The 25,284-nt window shown below is 36.0% G+C and overlaps 1 protein-coding gene across 1 annotated transcript in view; it reads right to left on the bottom strand.

The window, feature by feature from the left end:
* Positions 1-25,284, bottom strand: part of CFAP47 (cilia and flagella associated protein 47) — a 260,765-nt gene that overhangs the window by 159,321 nt on the left and 76,160 nt on the right. The window contains exons 35-44 of the mRNA XM_054291296.1: positions 24,456-24,572; positions 20,670-20,804; positions 20,071-20,183; positions 17,100-17,250; positions 16,349-16,437; positions 14,961-15,044; positions 9,202-9,269; positions 7,954-8,099; positions 3,215-3,317; positions 2,038-2,264 (exon numbers count right to left, since the gene is read on the bottom strand). Coding sequence (XP_054147271.1) covers positions 2,038-2,264; positions 3,215-3,317; positions 7,954-8,099; positions 9,202-9,269; positions 14,961-15,044; positions 16,349-16,437; positions 17,100-17,250; positions 20,071-20,183; positions 20,670-20,804; positions 24,456-24,572 — 1,233 coding nt within the window. The remainder of the gene's footprint in view (positions 1-2,037; positions 2,265-3,214; positions 3,318-7,953; positions 8,100-9,201; positions 9,270-14,960; positions 15,045-16,348; positions 16,438-17,099; positions 17,251-20,070; positions 20,184-20,669; positions 20,805-24,455; positions 24,573-25,284) is intronic.

Below are 25,284 nucleotides of genomic sequence, written 5' to 3'. Positions count from 1 at the left end.
TATGGATATCCAGTTTGACTCCAAAAACACAGCCCACCTTTAGTACTGTTTTCTATGTGATTTAAGTAAACATGACTAAAATTTACAGTTCAGACAGCCTGAAAATCATGCAATTATTTATTTATTTATTCTTCAACTTGACAGGTAAAAAATGGACCAAGTAGTACTAATGTAAGCGTATTTTCCCTTCTGTCCATCTGTTGTCTAACATGATTGTACCTGTAGGAAGCAAGTAGAAAAGTGGAATAGAAATCCAAAAGAAAACCAGATTTCCAAAGATTCTGGATTTATCTCTATCCTACAACATCTGCTGCAAAGGATTTTGTGAGCCTAAATAATTCATTGAACCATAAGTGCTGTAGATTGGCCCTTTTTCTTTTTTGCCTTTTTGGGGTTTTTTTTGGTGGGGAAAGGGGAGAATTTAGACCACCTAAAACCATAATTCAACTCCAATTTTCTCTGCAGAACACTAACCCCCCTCAAAAAAGCTTTCTCCATTTAATACAACCAGAATTTCTGTGTTATCATCTTTAAACAGATAGTTGGCAAGAATTTATTACAAAAAGTTTTTAAGAATGTGTTTCATATTTTAGTCTGCATGGTGGATATTGAGATTTTTTTAATGTATAAACTCTTTTCTATGCCAGTAGCAGAACTTCTCCACATGAAAAAAATATTTTTTTCTGCACATTAGTTTCATTTCTCACATGATAATTCATTCAGTTCTAGTATCCACCATTATGTATTTTACAAGGTAATTAAGCTAATTATCCTCCAGTTTTCCACAATACACGTGGTTTTAGAACTCATATTGCATTTTAGCATGTCCAGTGGTGCAAGGAGTGGTCCTATCATGTTCAGTTGTGATCCCATCCACAACTGCAGAGCAGTTTGACTTTTCATCAAGTATTTGCTAAGTTACTGTGATATTAAGAGACTTGAGCTATGAAAACTCAATAAAATGTTACCAGAACAGTGGATTAGCCATAATCCCAAAGGAGACTATTTGACTCCAGATGACACGATTACAATTGTTGTCCCACTCCAAACACACAACAGATGAAAGTTACAATGTCATTTTCCCTCATTTTGTTTGCTTTCTATTACTTTTCAAACAAAAGGCATAAATTTGGAAACACCAAATCACAAGGGAAAATTCTTTTCCTCTTACTTGAGGAACTGTCTAACTGGAAAGCTGGAATAACATTGCTGCCCAGCAACTGGTCTGATGCCAGACACCATCAGGGCACAAGGGAAATTAAAACCCAGAGTGAGCCTGTCATCCTCAGAAGGCTTTACCAGAATTCTTCATGTAAAGAAGAATTTAATATATAATATTAAATATAGGAAATATAGGAAATATTAAATTTGGAAATATATCCAAATAAACAAGGAAATATAATAATGATATTTCCTTGTTTATTTGGAAATATCATTATTATAAATTTATTCACAAGTAATTACTGATTGTTTGATGGACTACCTTGGGAGAAACTTTTATTTCTAGATGTTGAAATTTTAGGAAACTATGTATAGGTTGGAATGATCTATACAAGGGGAGCTACATCTTATTAGAAAAACTTGTGGCTTTTCAGAACTATTTTTCATTGATTGCAAGACAAAGAGAAGTCTCCTTAATTTATTCTCAAGGTTTATTGGTTTGGGGAAAAAAAATCCATTTCTTACAAAAATATGCATAATGAAGGTTACTAATACAGATACATTTTACATGGAATATGAAAGCTTTTTTAATCAACAGGGATTTTTCAAAAGTAAATTGTTAGTACTCTTCTCAACTGCAGTCAAGTTTTTTTAAAGGAAGGACACCATAACAGCAATGGGGTGAGCAAGTGGCTTCAGAATGAACATGTAAAATATTGCAGTGTCTGAGGGGGAATTGGGATCAGTAACTGTCAGATTACAGATGTGTGAAAAAAATAAAACTTCACACTATTACCTGAAACATGAAAACAATTCAGTCCTACAAACCAAGGACAACTAAATTTAATTGCAGCACCAGATGATTGTGTTTCTCACCTCTACTCTAGACAGCCCCAACAACGCTGTTGCAACTCGAACGCTGCTGCTCTGCAGAGTCCCAGTCATCAATCTCCTCTCATACTCCACAGCTGACATCTGCTGCTGAGCAGCCAGAGCCAGGGCCCTCTCCCTTGGCTCATTGATCAATGGGATCTTCAGATTCTCCTCCAGAGTCTGACCAAGTACACATTTCAAATATAGAACTGGATGTGCGGTGCATTCATCTGTTAAAAAAAAACCAAAGAAATAAAAGAGCAAAACAAAACCACACACCACATTTATCAGCTGGTGGAACTGCAGAGAGTATTTAAAATTTCTAATCTCTAAACAAATAAGAATACAAAATTCCTCCAAAGTTTAGTTCCATGCTATTAACTAGTACATGTCATTTATTACCTGTAATACTTTATTTTTCAACATAATAGTGAAGCAAAAATTAGCAAACTGAAATGCAACCCAAAATTTAGCTAATAGGGCTAAGAAATAGCTAATAACTTAGCTAATAAAAAAATCCCAGACTTTAGTATTACTACCATTATGACAGTATTAAAAGTCCACCAAAGTCTTTCTGCTACCTACACAACACAGCCATGCTGTGCTACCTACACAACAATGCTTTCACCCCTCTAGATGATCTTTCATCTCCTCTAAAAGAAACCACCAGAAATTATTTCAAGTAGCAGTTGACAATTATTCCAAGTGTCAAGTCCTACACTGTTTCTGAAACAAGACTGACAGGAGTTTATCTCTCACTATTTAAAGACAAAAGCATTGGAATATCACATCACTGCACACAAAACTCATGTTCTAAAGCTAGAAAAATTCTAGATAAAGATGCCTTGTCCTGCTTCATATGGCTAGCAACCTATATTTAGAAGAAGAAAATAAGAAAAATTATGAAAAAGTATTTATGTATGAAAAAGTATTTACGTTAAAAGCAATACAAGCTAAAGATCACCAACAACTAGCTGATGCTCTGAAGAGAATGGACTGGAAAACATTAGAAGAAATATCATATATATTCATTATAATGTATTTTTTACACTTCAGTATAAACAACTTCCTTTTTTTACCACATGTATTTAATAATTTTAGGAAAAATCCATAGAAATAAAAGAATATTTAAAAAAAATGATTTGCTGTATTTTACTCTTCTCCCTTCTATTCACTGTACCTTCTGAGGTAGCATGCAAAACATTTGGACTATCCAAGGTAGGCAATTCTGAAGTTAGGGGTAAATCCCCTGATCCCTCAATCAGGTATACAAATTCTCCAATCTGAAACACAAGGACACACATCCACACACTTAAGAGTGCAACTCATGCAGAACAGAAGGCAAAGTATTACAACCAACAGCAAAGATATGCTAGTAACATCTAAGATCTGCCTAGAGCAATAATTTACATATTCAGGAGAACTGGAATTCAAGCCATAGAATAGAATTTCAAGCCATGCTGTGATAATAAAGTAACTTTAATTGATAATATTAAATCTGAAAAGTCAAAAAATTTCAAAAAGCAGAATCCTTTCTAACTCATCATATAATTTAACTGAATACGGGTACCCTTACCCATAAATACAGGAAAAAGTTGAATTCTAACTATCGACTACAGTTACATATAATTAAACATGTTCATGAGCAAGCTTGAAAATAAATATAAACATGACCTAGAACAAAGAAATGCATTTATTTTTCATAGAGGAAAGGATAACTTAACTAGCCAAGAAATAACAGTTTGAGTTATAGATGGAATGAAAAAATAAGGCACAAATTGAAAACAGGAAAGTATTTTTGAAGAAAAGAAAACTCACTGAAAGTACTCCAGATTTAAGTCCACAAACAGAATGCCCAAACTAAAAAGATGTCTAAGCTAGGTACCATACATCTATCTGAACTAGGCAGGAGATTTAACATATATACTGCATATATTGCTTTGATAATTTCATTTTGTTTACCACACTTTTTTTTTCAGACAATTTTAGCTTCTCCTGATTGCAAGATAAAGAATGAAATGCCTCCACAACAACTGATACAGTTTGCACATTCAGTCTCTCTTTATTTCCATAAACCATATTCTGAAAAACTCTGCCCTAAAAACACATATTCTTTCTTTTATTCTTCACTCCAGATATGAAAGAAATAATTTAGTTTCTATAATTTAGCGCATTTGTCAACCAACACAATGTTTTCCTTTTAATACTGCTCAATAGCATAAAAAACCTTGCTTTTTCCTTTGCCTTCATTTGTAGTTTCATCAGATATTTAGGTTAAGGCTGAAAACACTGCAATTATATTTCTGACCCAGCAGAAGGAAAGCTATTCAACTTTGATGGTATTTTCTCCCCTTCTTGATTCAAGAGCTCACACAAATCTTCCTTGAGAAGGATTAAAAAAAACTCCTGCAAAATTGGATTCTCACACACAAACAGCCACTCCTGGGAACCAATTTAAACAGGAATTATTCCTGTTTGACACAGTGATTTGGCTCCATAAGGGCCCTTAACAAGCTCACAGCACACAGAACTGATTTTGGGAAGGTGCTGGTTGCTGGGATGCCATTCTGCTATCAGCTGCCTTTCCTGTCCTTGCTGAAATCAATATGCTTATAAGAAGGAATGAAATTCCCCAATTTCCTCTTTGCTTTGAAGAATTCTGGAGTTTTGATCTCCACAGAATGCAAATCCTGTTTTCTTTCCACTGAGTTTTTTTTTTCCTGATGCTTTGGAACAGAATGGGGATTTCACTGAACTTGGAGAGTTTAGCTTGTATGTCCATGGTTCTAATGATCTATATTTCCATTTTCCATCAGCTGCAAACAGGACAGCATCAGCATTGTGCAGGGCTTACTGTTAATGAAAACAGCTAATAAAAGAGCTGTTGAGCTTTCTATCCAACCCATTGCTATCTGATGTTTCAAAAGAATATAGGGCTACTAGGAGTTTGTAGTTGCCTGTGCAAGCCAGTAAGAGCAACAGATAGCAAAGTGTTCTTTCAATAAACAATTTACTTTCATACTACTTAGCTGTAAAAGTCTGGATTGACACTCTTAAACTATGATTTAATAAATTATTTTCATCAAAAATTCCACATTGTTCACATTTAAATTACGTCCTGGAAACAAAGATATATTTTTTAAAAAGCAATAGGGTTATGTTTAACAATATTCAATATCAACTATGAAAAGATCTATGCTAAAAAACTGAAAAATTTCTGTTTCAATTTTTCTTAAAGAACAATAAAATACTGAAACAAATCCTTGAGAAATGTGCTAAATGACTTGTGCTGCCATTTCAAACCTTAGGAAAGTTAACATAAATATATTAATTCAACATAAGGAACACCCTTGAGGCCAGAAGCCTTGAATCAGTGTATCCTCTTGCTGTTATTACAGATATATAGCTGCTGCAGTGAATTCCCAATCAGATTCAAGTACAGTGATTTAAATCTCAATACTTAATTGATTGTAGTGAAGGAGCAGACCTACTCTGATACCTGTTTTGGTCTATTTGCCAAAAAGGGTAGGAAAGGTAGGCAGGAAAAAATCACAGCAATGTTAAATTAAATTATTTATTAGATTTTATATACAGCACAAGTCCATATTTGAATGATACAAGACTCCTCATTGTGTAAAGTCATTTGATCATCATACAGCATGCTGACTGAACTTTGTCAGTTAGATAATGGCATGGCTGAAATATTGCAGCCATATACAAAATATTTAAGAAAGCCAAATTTTTCCTGCGCCATTATTATACGGCCCTAAAATCATGTTAGCTATCTTGCAGTTTCATTTTTCCCTAGGAGATTTAATACAATTCCTCACAAATGATGCAATTCATTAGATGGAGCTAATTTTTCTAACCTGAGGTTCTGCATATCAAAAAATTTGCATTTTGAGGAGCCTTTAAAATCATCACACCTACTCAGCTAAGCTGGAAGGACCAGGTGATCCAGGAAAAGTTACAGGACTTAACAGCAGCTTCTCTGAGGCATTAATGCTTCCTGCTGTGAAAAGGTCACCTAAGCCTTTGTTAAGAACAGTGATTAGTAGCTGGGTGTCTAATTTACTTCTACATCACCACTGGAGGCAACACTGGGACTGTCAGAAATGTACTTTTCCCTTTCCACCTGAGCCATGACCATCCTACAGCTCTGCCCACATCTCTTAGATTAACACTTTTTCCTTAACATGTCTCAATTTCCCTTCTCTTCACTATTTATTCAGCTTTCAGGCTCTGTTTCTTGTGTACCATGAGCCTACTCTTCTCAGCCAGGGTGTGAACTTCTGCTTCTAATAAAGATACAACAAACAGATAAATTGTCTGAGATTTAAAGGATATTAAATAATAACAGGTAAAAGGAAATTCTTCTCAGATTTACTCCCAGAGAGCTGTAGGCCGATTTTTTCCTTGTCTAGAGATTGCATCTAGATATTTCATTGAATTAAATTGATGGACCTAAAATTCCTCTATGAATGTACAGCTGTTGATGTGTATTTCTTGCCTAATAATTTCTCTCATTGAATGATGCTGAGCACTGGATTGATTTTCCACTGAACCATCCACAAAGATTGCTAACCTCTGACATGGGGACTCTTTGTGGGTGATTCCCTGCTGTCAATAAGGTGTGAACTCACTATTTCAATGTGTATTCAGCAGAAATCCATCTTCTATCTCAGCTAATTTTCAAGAAAAACAAGATAACTGTACAATCTTTAAGACATCCAGTCATATGGTTTGTTTTCTTTATAAATAGCCAGTATTTTCAAATACTGGACAGAGTCAGAAAGACAGAATTGGGCATCATTGTATCAGTCTTATTTTCCGTTATGAACAAGATAAAAAAATCAAGCTGGCCATGTGCCATAGCCAAAGTCATGTTTAAGCAATAAAAAATCCCATCAAGCACACAAACACCAGACACTAGCAGAAGGTCCATGTTCTATAGAAGGTAAAAATATGGAACCTGAAAATGTGCAGGAGGAAAAGTAATTTGGTTTCAGATGCATTGTTACAAATCATCAAAATGTGGCAGAGAGAAAGGCAGAGGCTCATAATTGGACAGAGGGGAAGCTGAACCACAGAGGCATTGTCAGGAAAGTAAGAAGCAGAATCCAAGCCTTGAGATCAGCCACACATAAAAGAAGATTATAGAAACAACAGGGTTGTGAAAAACATTGACAGCCAGAGACAAAACACAGCAGACAGGTTAAAGAGGTGAAAAGATGGACTAGAGACACAGAAATAAGATTGTGACCGCTGAGATAAAGGATTACAGGAACATCAAATAGCTGGACTGCAAGGTTTGAAATTCTGAAATATCATCAAAATCAGATCTTGGTGATTTGATTGAATTTCAATTAAGGATATAGGGCAAAATCCAGGCTACATGAGTCAAGAGAGACTGAAAGGTTGTTGGAGACAGTATTCATGTACAGTCTTTTCTGAATGGAACTCTGATTGAGAGAAAAATTTAAAAAGAGACAGCAAGGAAAATTATTATTCTACTTTGACAGCATACCCTAAATACAGGGATGAATACATGGAGAAGTACGGAACAGTAAAGTCTTTATCCATTCCCTGCCTGTGCATTGTTCTTGCACCCACGTCAAGACAAATTATTTAAATTTCTTTTCTTTTCTTTTCTGAAGCTCAGATGCCTAGAAAAGCCACCAAAATAACATTCCCTGCAGTATTACTTTTTATTACTTAGTGGTTTTAAAGTGAAAAGTTGCTTGCAGCATTTCATATAATTCTAATTATGTGTAAAAGGACAGTAAATAGTTGCCCTTGATCAGGACCCCCAAGTCCCTTTTCACAGCACTGCTCTCATTTTCCCTATTCATGCACAATTGGCCAAAGTCCTGATTCTTACCTGACATGATAAACACAGAACACACACTTTATTCTTACCTTTTCATTAATCAGAATGAGAGTGCAGTAACGCTTCTCCTGATTAAAGGGGAGGAAGTGAATATCTAAGGATGCAGAATCTTTCCCTCTCAAGAACAGGTTTTCCATTGGACTGAAGAACTCATGCAGGAGGCTAGATTGATCAGCTGTTAAAATAAGTTTAAGTGGATGTTTAGATACAACAGCACAGGCTGTAAAATAAACTAGCTGCATGAGTTTAAAAAAAGATATATACTGTATACAGCCTCCTGTAGCAATCAGTATTTAAGGCACACCTGTAATCAATAATCAGTAATTACAGTTACACTTGTGTAGATGTGCTGCAATATTGCATGCTGTATTATTTAAATACGTTTTGGTAATTACCTGTGTTCTTATTCTGTGCGCTGAAACAAAACATGGGAAAATAGTCAGTTCTCAGCATTAAAAATTCCTTAAGGAGGTACAGCGTCTAAGAAAAGTCTGCTCTCATCAGAAGGAAAAGTATAATTTACTACTATTTGAACAAAGAATCTCACTCTCTGAGCAGCAACCATGTCTGACATGTCTTCTAGAACAGGCAAAACCTAAATACTGGCAACACTGGCTTTCTTTCACTGCTTTCACAAAAGCATTAGGCTGGGAAAGAATCTTAGGGTTGAGTCTGGCAGGCTCTGACTGTCTCACTGTGTGTGTTTCATCTGCTAAGCACAATTTGACACTGACCCTCAAGCTTTCCTGGCTGGCCTTCGAGGCAGGACAGCGAACCTGAGAATATATGTGAAAGTGAAAACAGAAACAAACGAGTGAGATGACATAGGAAAATAATGCCAAACTCTGACCAAATAGATAGAACAGGGATGGGACACCCACAGCTCCTCTGAGCAACCTGCCCCAGGGCCTCACCACCCTCACAGGAAGAATTTCTTCTTCATATCTAATCTAAACCTGCCTTCCTTCAGTTTAAAGTCATCACTTCTTGTTCAGTCCCTACATTCCCTTGTAAAAAGTCCCTCTCCAGCTCTCTTGTAACTCCTCCAGGCACTGGAAAGCCACAATAAGATCACCCTGGAACCTTCTCTTCTCCAGGCTGAATTTTTGACTGTGATGAGCAATTTGAGGCCAACATTTTAGAAAAAATAAAAATAATATTTACAGAGCATATCCATATATAATATTTATTGAACATACTTAGATGTCAAAATCTTGCTTCAGTAGATAATCTAATTTTTACTGCAGTAAGGCATGAGGTATTGCATAGGTACTTACAGAAAGTCTCTTTCTTTGAATCTTCAGACAGTACACTGTTTTTTGAATTTAATATGCTACTTTCAAAACTAAAAGGAAAAAAAAAAAAGTAAAACAATATTCTAAAGCTGGACATGTTTATTAGCAATAGGTAGCTTAGTTCCCCTTTTTATGAATAAACAGCAGAAAAGCAAATGTTATCAACACAAAAAAACCCCACCAAAATAGACCACTACATTTTTGAACCATTTTCCAACCAATAATGTTAAAAATCACCCTATCCACTTGAGGTGGCTACAGGAATGATCTATATTAAATAACATTGCAGTTAATTGTTCAAAAGAAAGCAAATGTAATCAAGGCTTTGTCTAAGAAAGGTGAAAGGGATGAATCTTAACCTAATCACCTGAACTCTGCTCAGTACAATATTGCTTTTCAAGTGTATTAAAAAAAATAAAACAGATATACTCAAAAATAACAGTTTCTCCTTTGAACTTCCACCCTCCCAAAGCAAACTGTGCTCCTGACTATCTTATTTTCTTATTGTGACTCTATGTAGTTTTCTATTCTTCTTCACAAGTAACTCCCACCATTGTTGAGAGGGGTTAAGATTGTGCAGTTACATTTATGGAAGGAAAATTTTGCTTAATTTATGACATGCACAGAGCTCAAAGATGCTGAAAACAATACTGTAATGTTTCAAAAAATACTGAGTTTCATCTCAAAACTCTGATTTTAAATTATCCACACACAAAAGTTATTCCCCCCAGCAGTAAAATTTGATGAACCAGCATACAGCAAACCATTACTACATACAATGTTTGATGTTGGGTCTCTCCTAAAATAAATAGTTAATCTTGCTGGGCTAAGAAAAAATCACAACCTTAAACAAATGGATATGCAAAACTCTCAGAATATGTTACCCTGGAGATTTGTTTTAATATCTATACTTAAAACCATTTTACAGAAAGGAAAATGATCTCTGAGTATATGCATACAACAAACAATTTATATTGTACTTCACAAAAAAGTATCTCACATTAAAAAATACTAATTTTATATAAAACATCATTTCTCTCAATGCTTTATCTTTGAACGAGAATGCCAAGTCATGCTTGCAAAAACAGAGACTACAGCAGAAGAATCACTGTAAAAGTAACAAATAGCTCAACAGCTGTATGAAAAAATAATAATAGTAAACAAAATACATTACATTTTTTCACAGGTGAGAATTATACATTGAATAAGTCCTATTTTCAAATCTGAACAACTGAGAAACTCATTAAACTGATTTAACACGGTATTGAACTTCTCTCAGTATCAATTTTTTTCTTACTTCAGTGAACAAAGCACTTGCAGGTAAGTGATGGGAAAAGAAAACAAACCTGTGTTGTGGAAGACATGAACATTGTGTCTCATTCTTCCATAACAAAAAGAAATAGCATCTTGCTCAATAATAAAATTGAAAGGAATAAAGCTCAGAAGGTATAAGAAGCTTGGTTATGTTCAAAGTCTGGTTCAATACATCCTCTTTCAATACACAGAGAAATAAGGAAAAAGATTAGGGAGAAGAGCTTAAAGCTGCCATAAAATAAATCTACACAGCCTGTTCACAGCACCTGAGTCAGGCAAATCCCTGGGATCAGCAGAGAATGTGGAATGAAGGGCTCAAAAGCAGCCCTGTGGAGGAAGATTTGGGCATATTGGTAAAACAAAGATTACAGATGAGCTGGTGATGTCCACTCACAGCCCAGGGAGCCAAAGGTGTCCTGGGCTGCATCAGAGCCCCGAGGGCAGCAGGGCAGGGAGGAGACTCTGCCCCTCTGCTCTGCTCTGCTCTGGTGACACCCTGCTGCAGGGCTGCCCTCAGCCCTGGGGTCCCCAGCACAAGAAAGGCAGAAGGTGCTACAGGAGGGACACAGAAGGGATCAGAGGGCTGGAGCACTTCTCCCATGAAGATATCCTGGAGGAGAAAAGGCTCCAGGAAAACCTCACTGTGGTCTTTCAATATTTAAGGCCAAGGTAGAGAGAGCTGGGGACTGGGGGGGAAACAAGAGCAGCTCATAAGAAAGAGCGAGAGACCAAGCAGCTTCTCCAACAGCCCCTCATTTGGATTGGGGATTTTCGCTGACAGAGTAAGACAATTTTACTGTTCATTAAACGAACAAAAAGTTCAAGATTATGTTACAGGTGAGGATGGGTTAATGAGGGCACCTTTCAGTTGCCTGGTTGAGGTGTGAATACTTCCATTTCATTCTTGCTGTGGTTATTCTCACCAGTTCAGATTAAAATCACAGACTGGATAGGAAGGGAGCTTGAAGCTCATCTAATTCCAACCTACTTCCATACTTCTGCACCAGTAAGAGTCTAGTATCTGCTACCTGAGTTGTCAGATACCAGTTCCAAGATAACACCACACTGGGCTTGCCATGTTATCAGTGTGCCAAAAACCCAGATCAAAAGGAAAATCATCTCTGCAATCAACACAGAGAGTGTGCATACATCATCATGGCATATGAGCTATCCATTGGTCATGGTGAGATTTACTCTTCATGCCAGGCTCCAAACAAACCAATAACTGTTTTCCATCCAACAAATGCTCAGGAAACAAACAAAAAGACAAAAAAAAAAAAAAAAAACAAAAACAAAACAAAAACAAAAACAAAAACAAACCCACCCAAACTTTCCTATAAGTATTTGGAGAAGAATTCACTAGCTTATAGCTCCAGATTCTATATATTATCAAGGAGGAAAAAAGGAAGTGCCAGACACCATAAGAAAGTCTTAAATTCACAGAGCAGCATCTTAATCAATGAACTTTAGGATGTTTAGCAAGCAAAGATTTTATTAGAAGAGATACAGCAAAGTGCTTAGAAATGCATTGCAAATACTGAAACATTTGAATACAAAATTCACATCTAAAATATTCACTAGTTTCTACACTCTGTGGAACAGTTTGTGATCTCAGAACAAAGAGCAGGATAGAAACTAAAACAGGAGCTGCCCAAAATAGGTACTAAGGCTTAGGAGTAACTGGATTTCTTTGATATCAAATATTACCCTGAATTGTAATGACTCCTGATAACATATTTGTAAACTGTATTTTAAATTACAGAGAGAAACCATTTTTAGATCCTAACTCTTTCTTTATTCTTCCAGTAAGTAAATACAGGTATTCTGCATAACATAATTCTCTCCTTAGCACATGAAACAGCTTAGAATCAGAACAGAAAGTGTAAGAATAAAATTTGGAAATTTGAAATTGTTTGGAATTCCTGACATTATCTCCAGTTTTAAAAAAAAAGGAGTAATTAATTTAACAGTAAGAAGCTATACACAATGAAGAGCTTGATTTGAAATTAATTCATTAATTTTTTTCCATTTTTTAGTTTAAATACATTTTTTAATGTAAAAATATCTATCAAAATTCACAGCATGTTTTGCAAACCAATCTGTGCTTTTGCACAGATCCAGATCCAGCCTTATGGACACTACTGCATCTGATAATCTGCTTAGTCATGGTCTTAGAATAGGACTATTAGTGAAACATTGATATATCTTTACTACTTTCTAGTTTTACAGTAGGAAATTTATGAAGGAAAAGTTACCTATTAAATGTAACCTTGAACTTTTACAGTCATTTGATACCTTTTTTCCTAATGGACATAATTTAAAAATACCAACATGCTTGAAAGCTATGAGTAATTTTTCATCAAACAGAATTTCTGGGCCATGTGGTGTGCTTCTCTCCACCTGGTTCTCCTTCTCCCACAGGGAGCAGACCATGCTGGCACACAGACACAGACCAAAGATAATAACTGAAGTGTCAAGGGCTTGGAAAAGCACAGAGAAGTGGATAACTTGGAAAAGTCTTGCCCCAGTATACTTAAAACTATGTCAAGTGGATTAAAAAAAAAAAAAAGAAGCACGGTGCTTCTCACCCAACACCACCCAGTCCTGAATGAATAAAGAAGTTTTGCCTGCAGTACTGAAGGACATGGGCTGCTGTTGGAGTTTGGGGCTTAGTGCTGTGTCCCAGCAAGGACATAGCAATTCCTCAGCTCCAGCTCCACGCTGGGATTGCTCAGTCACACGGTGACAGACCCACACCACAGTGACAGAAGGGTTGGTCTCCTCTCCAGCCTCAGTGACCCTGCTTTGGGTGCCTGTGACACTGCCAGAGGGGAAAGCTGGGAGGTAAAAGGGTCACCTGCCAGCAAAGCTTCCTGCAGGGAGGTTTAAAGTGGATGTGGCAGATCTGGAGGCACAGGAGGAGGAGGCAGGAGGAGCTCTGAGCCCAGCTGGTTGTGCTGGGATGATGAAGTTGTCACGTGCATGCCTTGGTCCGGCCATCAGTGTCACAGACACAAATACCCAAAGGGAAAGCACTGACTCCATGGCAGTTTAAAGCTGACAGAGCACTTAGAGAAATTTGCCTCAATTTGTACACAGCATTTTCTGGATTTACCAAAAGAATAAAAAAGATTGAGGGCAAAATCTCCTTACAGATCAGTCATGAAATGTTCACACACTATCTTTTAACACAAATTTCAGAAGTTTGTTCCATTCAAGAAAAAGATCTTCTGAAAGGAGGCATTTAAGTGGCTTCACTTATCATAGATGAAATATCTAAGCATAGAGCAAATCAGTACTGGAAATTTCTAAAGACCTAAGATGCCCTGAAATAAATTTCTGTAAGAATGAGATCTGCATGTGTGGTGAAAATTACACTATTTAGAATGGTTGTCTGGGGATAAATTAAGCTGAAATATGCAAGACAATTAAAAAATCCTTTTCTATATCAGCAATTATTATACACTTTTTTAATTTAGTAGAAAGTGTAGTATGAATTACACCTTAGAAAACTATTACATTTAAAATATGTGCATATTTTTTCTTAATAATAAAATGCTCATTATCTTTTTCTTTTAATTTTTTTCTCTTTTTTTTGTAATTTTTTAAAAAGGAATTTGAAAAGCAGTCTGCATTTCATGACATGACTGTGGAACACCCCTATAATTACAATTCAACCTACAGTATTGAAGAGGTAGTAGTTTATGATATTTCCCAATAATACTTGAATAAGTATTATTGGGAAATATAAATATATATATATCATATATATTCATATTTATATTAATATATATATAGATTATATATATTAATATATATTAAGATTTTGAATGTTTACATGAGTGTTAAAAATGACGTCCAGCTATAGAAAATTAATATATTTAATATACTTATTTAATTTAAATTATTAAATAAAGGATTATTGAATTACTGAAGAATATATTTTTTAAAATCTGTTTATAATTTTTATTTTTGTAGTACTGTCCTGGTTTCAGTTGGGTAGAGTTCATTCTTTTTTCTTAGCTTCTGGCACAGTGCTCTATTTTAGAATAGGATGAGAATAATGTTGATAACACTCTGATATTTTAGTTGCTGTTGAGCAGTGCTTACTGTAAGTCACGGAATTTTCATTTCCCATGCTCTGCCAGGGAACAGAGCCACAAGAACCTGTGAGGGACATGGCCAGGGTGGCTGAGCTGGAGGGGCCAAAGGGACATCACAGAGCATCAGGCTCAGCATGGAACCCAGACAGAGCTGGGCAGGGGGGCCCCACTGCGCAGGGACTGCTTGGGCATCTCCTGTGACATTTCCATGGCCTGAACTGTAATTCTTTACAACAGACAGCACACAGCATGCACAAACAGGTAATATTAATAGAAATGGATGATCCAATATACTCTAGTTAGCAATTGTTATCTGGAACTTACCTAAACTTTTGCTCTTGCTTTACTTGCCTGACTTGATACACTTTCTCTGGGTGGATTAAATGTGTGGATTCCAGCAAGAGCACCCTGGAGTTTGACAAGCACACATAATGACTGCATTTTTAATTTGCAGAATGACAATGAAACTCAATTTATTCTAACTTTTAAATGCAGGCTCAATAAAGAAGTTTATTATTTTCAATTAAAGATACTTTAAAAGTACTTGTTGTGGTTTAACCCCAGTTTTTCTGTAAGAGATTTCCTCCCGTGGTATCAAGCTAGCATTTCCTAGTGTTACTTGCAAGTAAATAATATACCCCCTGATGAAACACTAGATTGCTCTAAACACTGTAAGCCTGATACAAAGCATTTTTACTTTAGATTACTGGTTCAAATGTTGCCCAAATTGATAATGAATTAATGAAATTGTCAAGTAGCTTTTGAATTGTATAATACTAAATTACATAAAACTAAATTACTTCATCACTTCATTGATAATTTCCAAGGGAGTTATCCAAATCATAAGACTAATTCAGCCTCACGGACCACCTCAAGAACTTAAAGATAAAAGACAGAAGCTAATTAAAGTTATATGATTCCTATACACAAGGCTTGGAGCAGTGGAAACAGTCCTGCTACAGGATTGTTATTGCTGTTGCTGCTATTACTACAATTTTTATACACTAATCCTATTCTGTGGAGGAAAGAAAAATTTAATTTGCAGCTTCTGCAACATGTATATTCATGTTGCATAAAAAAACAAGTTAAAAATGTTGTGAAAGATGGTTCTTCCAAATAAATGAATGAGATGTACCAATGCTTAGTTCTAAAGACAAAAGACAAAATATGGAGTCTGATCACACAAATAGATTTTAAATGGGTACAACATTTCCTTTGCACTAAGGAAAACAACATTTATAGCTCTGCAGTTGTTGCAGCTATGATGAATACAAATTAAAAATTAGACTAACTGATAATGATGCAAGCCCCAAGGCAAAAGCATTTTTTTCTTTTGCGTGCTTAATAACTTAAACAGCAGAATAAAGCAGATTGGGGGAAAATAACCAACTATTAATTAACATGGCTTGTTTCTCTTTGTAATTCTGCTGGACCTCAGCCAAACACAAAAATACAAGCAAGGTTCATGAACTCTGCTTGATTAAAGCTCCAGCTTTTCTGCTTACGCTGAGACGGATTTCAATTAAGGCTTATTTATCTTCTTTATTCATTATGATAGCTTCCACTTCATAGAGCTTGTAACAATTTTGGGAATGTAAATCCCTACCATTTAACCTCCAAGTTTTACATTTTTAAGAAGAAGAAGAAAATTATGGAAAAGAGTGGAAAAGACAGGATAATCATTAAAGAATTGTCTTTATATCACTGTCTACCTGAATATGCCATCAGTTTTGAAGGGATTAGTGACATTTATGTTAAATTTCTTCAGCTCATAACATGGGGATCTGCATCTTATTATAGCCTAAAAGAGAACAAAAACCATAAGACCAATAATCAGTTATCATTGTTTTTTCCTTCTCATTTTCACATTTCCTCTATTTTTTCTCTTGCCCCAACCTTCTCTTGCCCTAACACATTTAGGGGGACTAAAAAAATGAGACAATCACATAAACACCATCTAGGTTCACAAGTCTTTCCAGATGTGCTTGATGAATGTGGATTACAAACACAGGCCTACCTGTCCTGACTGGGACATACCTGACAGAGTCTCTGTGGTTGAAAAGCACAAATAAATACAGAAACATCCAACAAAAGCTTGTGGTCCCTCTACATATGACATTAGAAATCGTAGGCTGAAGTACATCAACACCCCCGCAACAGAATTTCCAATAACTGAAAAGGGCTGAAAGGGCTCCAGATTTATTTTCAGAGCAATCATTGCAAATTTTTACAGTTTAGTCAGGATCCAAATGTGATTTATGTCCTTAGGAATCTTACATAGTCTCCTGGAGTTTTTGCTGCATGTACATAGTCTAACATTGGAAATCTGAAAATTCACAGGTCAAAGGTGAATACTGATGGTTACTCACATTTTCATTCTTATCTCAGCCCCCTATTGTTCGATATCATGTGCAGAATACCAATATTTTTGTCATAATATTAATCATACACATATAAACTTACAAGAGGCTCAATACTCTTAACTTCAGCTTTCAGGGAGAATGCCATTGTGGCACCATCTATTCCATCAACTTTATTTGAGATCAGCAGCAATACTGCTTCAGCAGGGTGCAGGAAACGAATTGTGAATTCCACATTTACAAAGCCTTGTCTCCTATGGAAAAAAAAGCACAAAACCAGGGCTCATAAATTACTCAGAAATTTAATTTTAGGAGCACATTTCAGAGTCTTTGTAAGGGAAGGATCCAAGAAAAGGGAAGGGTCCTAGAAAAGAAAGCAATTTGTTTCCTCTGAAATACTTTGTTGTAGTATAATCTTCTGCCTAAGGATATCTTAAAACATTCAGTAAAAGAACTATCTAGATAAAGAACAATACTAAATCCTTATTGCTTTTTATATCAGCACATAGCTTAATTTTTCTTCACACACACACACAAAGGAAGTTGTCTTTCATTAGAGTACCAACCTAAGTTAGCAACTGATCCAATTTATGCTCCTCTCTGAATAGGTTTTTCCGAGTTAAGCAGTCATGCAGCCTGTTATGCATTTTGTGGGCAGATCTAGATAGATAATTTGATCTTAATCAAACTATCAATGAAGAGTGAGAAAGAAATTAGTTTGAAAACTCTTCAGAATAATTAGTAAAGCTGAGCAACTAAGAGGGAGAAAAACCAAAGTTCTCTTGTACAAGCAACACTTCTCTCTAATGAGAAAACTGGAGAAGACCACACAGAATGAGAGTTTAGACTAGGTACACATTTAGACTATATCTGCATCAGTCCTTCAATAAAGCAAGAATAAGAAAACTTCAGTGCCTGAGGGTCTCACTTTGAAGCTCTCCAAATGTCTCTCTGATTTTGAGATTAGTCTTAAGAAGGCAGTAAGTCTGCAATTGTCAATTCTGAATATTGATTATGAAACCCTGGAAGTTCTGTAAACATGGCTCTTACAGCTTTCAAGTTCCTGCTGCAGAGCCCCCAGACGATTCCATTTATGACACTGAAGAGTTGCCCAGTCCCCCAGAGTCTGAGGCTCCTAGGTCACCTCACCATTCAAAATCTTCTGAAAAAACATGCTGTGGTGCAGGCACCCAGAGGAATAGACTGCCTGAGACGTGCACTCCCAAAGCCACTTTAAGGATTAAGTTTTAAGAAATCTGCTCTAGTCACAGAGCAACAGCAGTGTGCAGCACTTTCTGCCTGATCTTTGCCCTCTAACTCTTGCAAACAGCTGAGAATTTGGATTTGAATTGTTGCCTTCTATGGCAAAACCACAAAGCTGCTTCATTTTTATCTCTATTAATCTGTGCTGTGGTCGATGTAAAGTTAGGGCAAATTCATCTCATGGAATTGTTCCATAACCTTGGGGGTTTATGCTACTCCTATTGTGAACTGCAAGTCTACACAGCACAGTGCAGCGCCCGGGAGAGTGGGAATCTCAGATCAAGAATTATTGATGCCATATGCAAAATAAGACACTCAGCTACACTCAGAATGTTATTCACATTACTATAATTTCCAAACCCACCTATAACATTATGATCTAACATAAAGAACCTGCAAGACTTCCATATGTCTCGTCAATTCTTGGAGATTTTTAAACACTTGCACCAGAATATTAAGAAAGCTGTTAATTTCAAAGAACCTATTTTTCATTTCATGATCATGACATTATGATAAACTCTGCAGAGGTTACTGTGCATGACTGGCATTTCCACAGGTTTTTAGTTCTATGCAATTTTTCTAATATTTGTTTCTACATGCAATGCCAAGCAGCTCAACATCAAGGTTTTGCACTTTTTTTTCTGTCTTGATTTTGCTTTGTGGTTTGTTCTGGGTGTTTAATTTTAAAGGTGAAGTGAAAAACAGCCATGGTATTGACCTTTCATAGAAACACATGGTATTTTCAAGGATTACATTTATATGATAACTCATATTTGAAGTAATTGCAAAGAAAATGGAATCAAATCAGCCTCACAGCTTGCTGAAAACATAGTATTATTTGTGGTTCCCTTTGCATATATTTATAATAGGCATGTAATTTAATACTGACATATTGATGGTCCTTAAAGGGCACTGTATTTTTGTTGAGTCTTCTTGAATTTGACCATCCATATTTGAATTTTTTTTCTCCTTCATGGTTTATCTTCATACAAGTCTTGACCTTTATTTTTCCTTTTTAAAGTCTCTAATCCATTTTATCTGTAAATGGATATCTTGCAGATAAACTTAAAAGCTCTTAACTGACAGTCAGAGTCACCATTCCATCCCTCTTGTCTTCACTAGTTAAACAGGGATTAAGGAAATTCCTGTATTGATTCATGAAGCTGCATAGCACAGAAAGAGCAAAATGTACTTAGTGAAAAAGCATTTGGTGAAATGAGATGGTGATTTACCATGAATATTTCTGCTAGCAGAAATTATAACCTAATGCTTTCCCAAAATTAAATGTCTCAAATCCCCAGATGTCTCTCAGACATGGAAGATGAACAAGTAACTACATCACATCCATCTTGGTGGGGAGCAAGGATGGGGCAAAAAGATGCAGTGTAATTCTACTCAAACCTGTGTCATGGTGTCTTTAATTCCCAGTCATGCTTAAATTAGGAGCCAAAATCTGCAGCTTCAGAAGAAAAGAAATCTACCTGCTCATGCTTCTACAACGCATTGATGTACAAAATGTGAATCAAGTTTTGATATATAGGAAAAAATAAATATATTGGAGACAGAGGACTCTTATAATGATCTGAAGGCTTATATATTGCTCTTAAAGCTCTACTGAGCCCAACTGCAAGAGTGCCACTGAAATATTACTCTAGATTTGTTCCAGGTTAAGGAGAAAAACCTGACCCTTACACCGGTTAATTTTTCCCTGCTTGCAGTTGAACACATTTCTAGTGTTCCACCACTCCTAAATTAGCAAGTTTCTATTTCTGTAATGCTCCCAAAAATAACACAAACAGTTCATTACTCACCCATCAGGAATGGTAACAGTGTTTCCTTTAGGTAAAGAGAAATCATGAGCATCTCTTCCCACAAGAATCACGTTGTAGGACAAAGCGTAATTGCTCGGGTTCTTCAGGAGCACCTACCACAACAAAAGCAGCAAGATGAGCTTATTTTTACTCATTTTACACTATAAAAGATGTGCTCTGCAGGTAATTCTAAAATATAAAATAGGGGTATCACAAAATAAAAAATTACTTCAAATAACTGGGTAGATAATTATCCTTCCAAAGGAGTGTAGATTTCCCATGGACAATCCAAACTTCATTTTTGAGAGCACAGTGTACACTGCACTCCTATGCCTGTGAATCTCTCATTCCTCTCTTTCATCTCAGATTTGTCAAATTTGTAGATTTTTTCATGTGCTTTCAAGCATAGGGAAAAAACAGAAGTGAAATCCCAATACTGAAGAGAATAAAACCAGCAAATGCACACTTCCATCTTCTACATTTACTAGCCAAATGACAAGAAAGCTATTATTTCTTTGTTATACATAACATAAACACACATATACAAACATTGCTCTAACCTTGCATTACTATGAATCTCAAATCAATGGTATCAATACCTGTTTCACAATTGTTGCATGGAGAGCACCTGAAAACTCTATAGTGTTCTTGGGTAAGTAGTGAGGGAGAATGTCATACAGGTGGACACACAAAATAAGCATCATGACAGGATTTGGATCACAGATATCAATGGCCTAAGATTGAAAACAAAAAAAACCAAAACAGATGCTCAGTTAAAATTTTGCCTGTATGGTCTAAACATAAAAAGAAGAAGAAAAAGACATTTTAACTTAATTCTTGCTACACAAATATTTTTAATCTAACCTGTAATAACTGGATTATTCTCATGCCTAATATGAATATGGAACTTGTCACTGCACCAAAAAAAATCTATAATTAATAATGAAAACCACTGCCATGCTCTGGTGATAAGCCTAGGGTAAAAACTAAGTTCAACTTTTTTTCCCAAAAGTTCAGCAGAAACAAATGCTAATTTTATTAAATGCAGCATAACAAAAAAAAGCATGGAAACTTTACTGTCTGCAAAAACATACATCTTTACTATCTTTAAAAAATTAATGTTTTTATTTTATGTAAAATACCATCCAAATACTCCTACAGCCAGTAAGATAATTTCACCTTCCAAATAACAACAATATAGTTGTTTCTATTGCATTCTATATACTTTTTAAAATTGATTTATAAAAGGTAGAAATTATTCTTTCAGGTTAAATATTTGATTTACAGAAATTAGTTTGAGCAGCATCATCAAAACATGCCAAACCTTAGTTCTCGGCAATTGGGTAAGTCACTGAGGAGAGTGGTAAAATTATTTGCCACAGAGTATAAAAAAGGAGAAAAAAAACATTTACTCTTCGGGACTGTCTTCAGTGTTGCAAGAGAGAGGTATAGATATATTTATCATCTTAACTGAGTTAGTTTTTTTTTCCAAGTTAAAGTTTATTTAAAGATTTCAAGGTAAGTTTTCTCTTGCCCTGTGCCCAGCCAAGCAGCTCATCTTCCTCCCAGCAGTTCTCACACAGCTCCTCCTCCAACCTTCCAAGAGAGTGAGTTCATAACTGGGCACTGATCTGAAATTCCCCTGCAACTCTCCACGGCTTCCTAGATAATGTTTGTCCTTGCAATTCCTAATATTAATTTCCTATACTCTTCATGCACTGATGTAATCATACATCTCATCTTGTATTTTTATTTAATTCCATCACCACTGGTTGAAGATTCAAACTTCAGGATGCATTCACTATGCAAAGTAAAAAAGCTTCTTCTGTGCCAAAAGCTTTAAACCTGAATTCTGAAAAGTATTCTGAATTTTCCATTCATTTATCTCATTAATGGCTATTGAATGTTAGCCATTATTCCAATATGGTTGTGGTTTTACACCCCTATTTTCACTCTTCCTGCATTTTCATTTAAGATAGAAAAGACAGCAGAGTAGATTACCTGTTGAAGACTTTCTCCGGCCACCTATTTCCTTCTACCCATTTCCACTTAGATCAGAATTTATTCCCTCAGAAAATACAATTCTATCCTGTGATGAATTCATAAAACTCCATTTGTGCCAGTTATCTACTTTTCTAAGAGCTAAATTTTAAAACGGTATTTCTTAACAAGATTCATCAGAAAACTCACAGACAGTAAATATTATTTGCTTTAAAAATAGGTGTCAGCAAACACTAGCAATAGTTATAAACTAAAAATAATAATAAATAATCAAGTCTGACACAAATTTCTTTTACTGGCTACTCCCAGTCACTGCACCTTCTATCCTAATCTCTTTATCACACACATTCCCTCCATGTTGCTGCTATCCACCATCTTATCTTCTAATAATTTTTGGCTTTCAGCTGAATTTTGTTCAAATCAAAGCATTTTAAAACCTAAAAATATCAAACACAAATTAAAAATACATAGAAAGCCACCACTAATACTCTGGAGTTGAATTCTATGTCATGATCAGAAAGTGGAAACTATTTCCTGCCCAAAGTACTCCATCTTAAATCTAGACCTTAATCCTTAAAAGGATTTCAAAGCCTTGAACTCCATTAAAAGTGTCATTTAAACCTGAAGCTGAAGACCAGCAGACAGTTGAACTTCTTTATCATTACAGATTCTTAGATTTTTAGATTGAAAATACCACCTTTTCCAGACCTAACACATCTCATCTTGTGCTGGTAATTAATGCAAATGTCCTGAGAGTTCAAAAGCAGTGACTGCCCGAGTCAAGAACTTTGCCAATGCTGTTGGAACATTTTAGCCTGCTAAATTTTAGACAATATTATCAGAAAATTCCCAAATTAAGAGATTTCAGCAAAAGGATTCATGTATTTTGTGACTTTTATTGCTGCAAAACAAGATCGTTCAGGAGTTTCTACAGTAGCCTTAGAAAAGTATATATGAACTACAATAAATCTATGAAAAATTTACTTTGAAATAAAATACAGACCTTGAAGATCCAAGATCTGGGGTTTTTTTTCCGGTACTGTGTACCTTTGTTTAAATTTTTGGTCTGTACAGAATTGGATTTATTGTAGACAATTTAGTCTTAGGTACATTAGTGAGAATATTCTAGAATTCTGCTTCCACATCTGAAGTGTTCAACACCCTTTTCATACTGGCATCAAGCCTCTGCCTTCATGTGCTGAACTGCCTGTTTTTCTTAATAAAAGCTGAGGCAGAAACCTTTGTTTGAGGGTTATATCAACATTACTTTTTTGCTTCTTGTCAGTCACAAGTATGGGAAGCAGTAGATTTCATTTGTTTAGCCTGTTATGGCAAAGTCATTTCTAACAGAGTGATCTGTATCAGGAAACAACAGCAAGACAGCAGCTGATACAAATGGAAATAGCAGGGTTAATTTTTCCCTGTAATCATAACACAAATGGAAAGGGGAAGAAAAGTTATAATTGAACATCTTTTTATACTACTTTGTTCACACAAATAAGCTCAACCTCTGATTCCTTTGGGAAATTTCCTCCTACACTTTCAAATACTGTGTCTATTCTACTGCACCTTCTGCTCTTCCATGTGCTCCCAGAGATGTAAATAACTCACAAGGGGACAGTTAACGAAATGCAGACTGGGAACAGGAGAAAACTGGGTTTGGGGACAACAAAAAGAACAAAGGAACGATATCCAACCCATGTAAGGTCACCATATACAGAAAATTTGGAGCCCTAGGTCAATAAAACCATGGAGATGTAGAGCATGTTTACTAAACATATAGGAGAGATCCCAAGCAGATACTTGATGGAAGAAATTATCAACAATTATAAACATTGTATTCCTCCCCAAAACCAGGTCCCCAGAAGCTGCTGGTTTCAAGTGAGTGCTACTCCCACCAGCACCCAAAGCTGCTGATTCTGCATGCATCAAACCTGGGACAGAACTCTCATGGGCCTTCATGGTTAGGTGCATCTAGCTGTCACTAGACATTCATATAACTTTTTTTCACCATTTATTTTTATGGTTAAGTGCATGATGTTTGTTCTTAAACATATTTTTCTAAATTGCCTTCCAATAGCAATAATGAATTCCATTTGAGTTTTCACTGTGTTATTTAGGATGCTAAAATCTGAACTGAATTAATTTATGTTCAGCTAGTTGTGCATGCATGATTCTACAAAGCAAGGAATGATGGAAATTACTTCTAATTAAGTCTATTAATATGAAGCAGTATTTTGGATTCCATAAAATAGTAACACATCCTGAAACAAAACCATTTCACTACAATCGCACCTTAACTGGATGTCCAACACTACTGTACAAAAATCAAAATAAAAATATTAATATATATATATAAGAGGTGCTACTATAAAATTACCTACCTTTATGTCCAAATCCATATTGATAGTATGCAGAGCCTTTACAAGTATCAAGGCATTGTGCATAAACTGTTCATGAGTTATTGGATTAGTATACATCTTTACGAAGTGAGTGGGAATCTAGACAAGACAGAGAAATCAAACTCAACCTTCCACTAGGCAGAATTACTGATTTTGTATTTTTGTTCATTCAGCAATCAATAAGATCTAAATTTTGGACTGAGACTGAAATTCCCTGTTAAGAATAAACCCAGTAAAAAAAAAAAAAAGAAAAAAAAAAAAACTAATACCTAATACTGAAATAATCCCCCATGACTTGCTGAATGTTGGGGTGGGGTTTTGTTTGTTCTTTTTAAAGATCCCACAGACCAAGAACTGCTGTTGGGGAAAGTGCCCTGTCCAAGCACCCAAGAGCCACTTGCAGCCACCTGAGCTGGGGCTGAAGGGCCCTTGCAGTGGGATGGATGCAGGGCTGCAGTGAGTGATGGAAGCCCTGCTTGACTCCCCACACACCCCACCCTGACACTCTCAGACAGCGTTTCTTCACTGTCTCGACCCCAGGTTTCCCACAGCAGAGTCTCAGCCATCTGGATCCTTAAAATAATTTAATCTTGGTGCAAAAACAGAAGAATGCCTCGAGCTGGTGCCTCTGAGGAGGGATCCCACACCAAGGACGCCCTGGGCTTTTCCACACCTCAGCCTGAGTGTGTCCAAGTCTGGGGTGTTCCTGCTGGATCCTCACTCCTGCCATGTCCCTCTGGTCACCTGGAGTGCCCCAGGTCCCCAGATCTTCCTTAGACAAAGGGTCAGTGCCAGGTTTCTCTCTTTGGGC

Source organism: Melozone crissalis, unplaced genomic scaffold, assembly GCF_028551555.1.
Source record: "Melozone crissalis strain CALT ecotype California unplaced genomic scaffold, PUWL_Pcris_2 ptg000090l_1, whole genome shotgun sequence".
Taxonomy (NCBI): domain Eukaryota; kingdom Metazoa; phylum Chordata; class Aves; order Passeriformes; family Passerellidae; genus Melozone; species Melozone crissalis.
The sequence above is the reverse complement of the archived record's forward strand: the minus strand, read 5'-3'. Positions and strand labels throughout refer to the sequence as shown.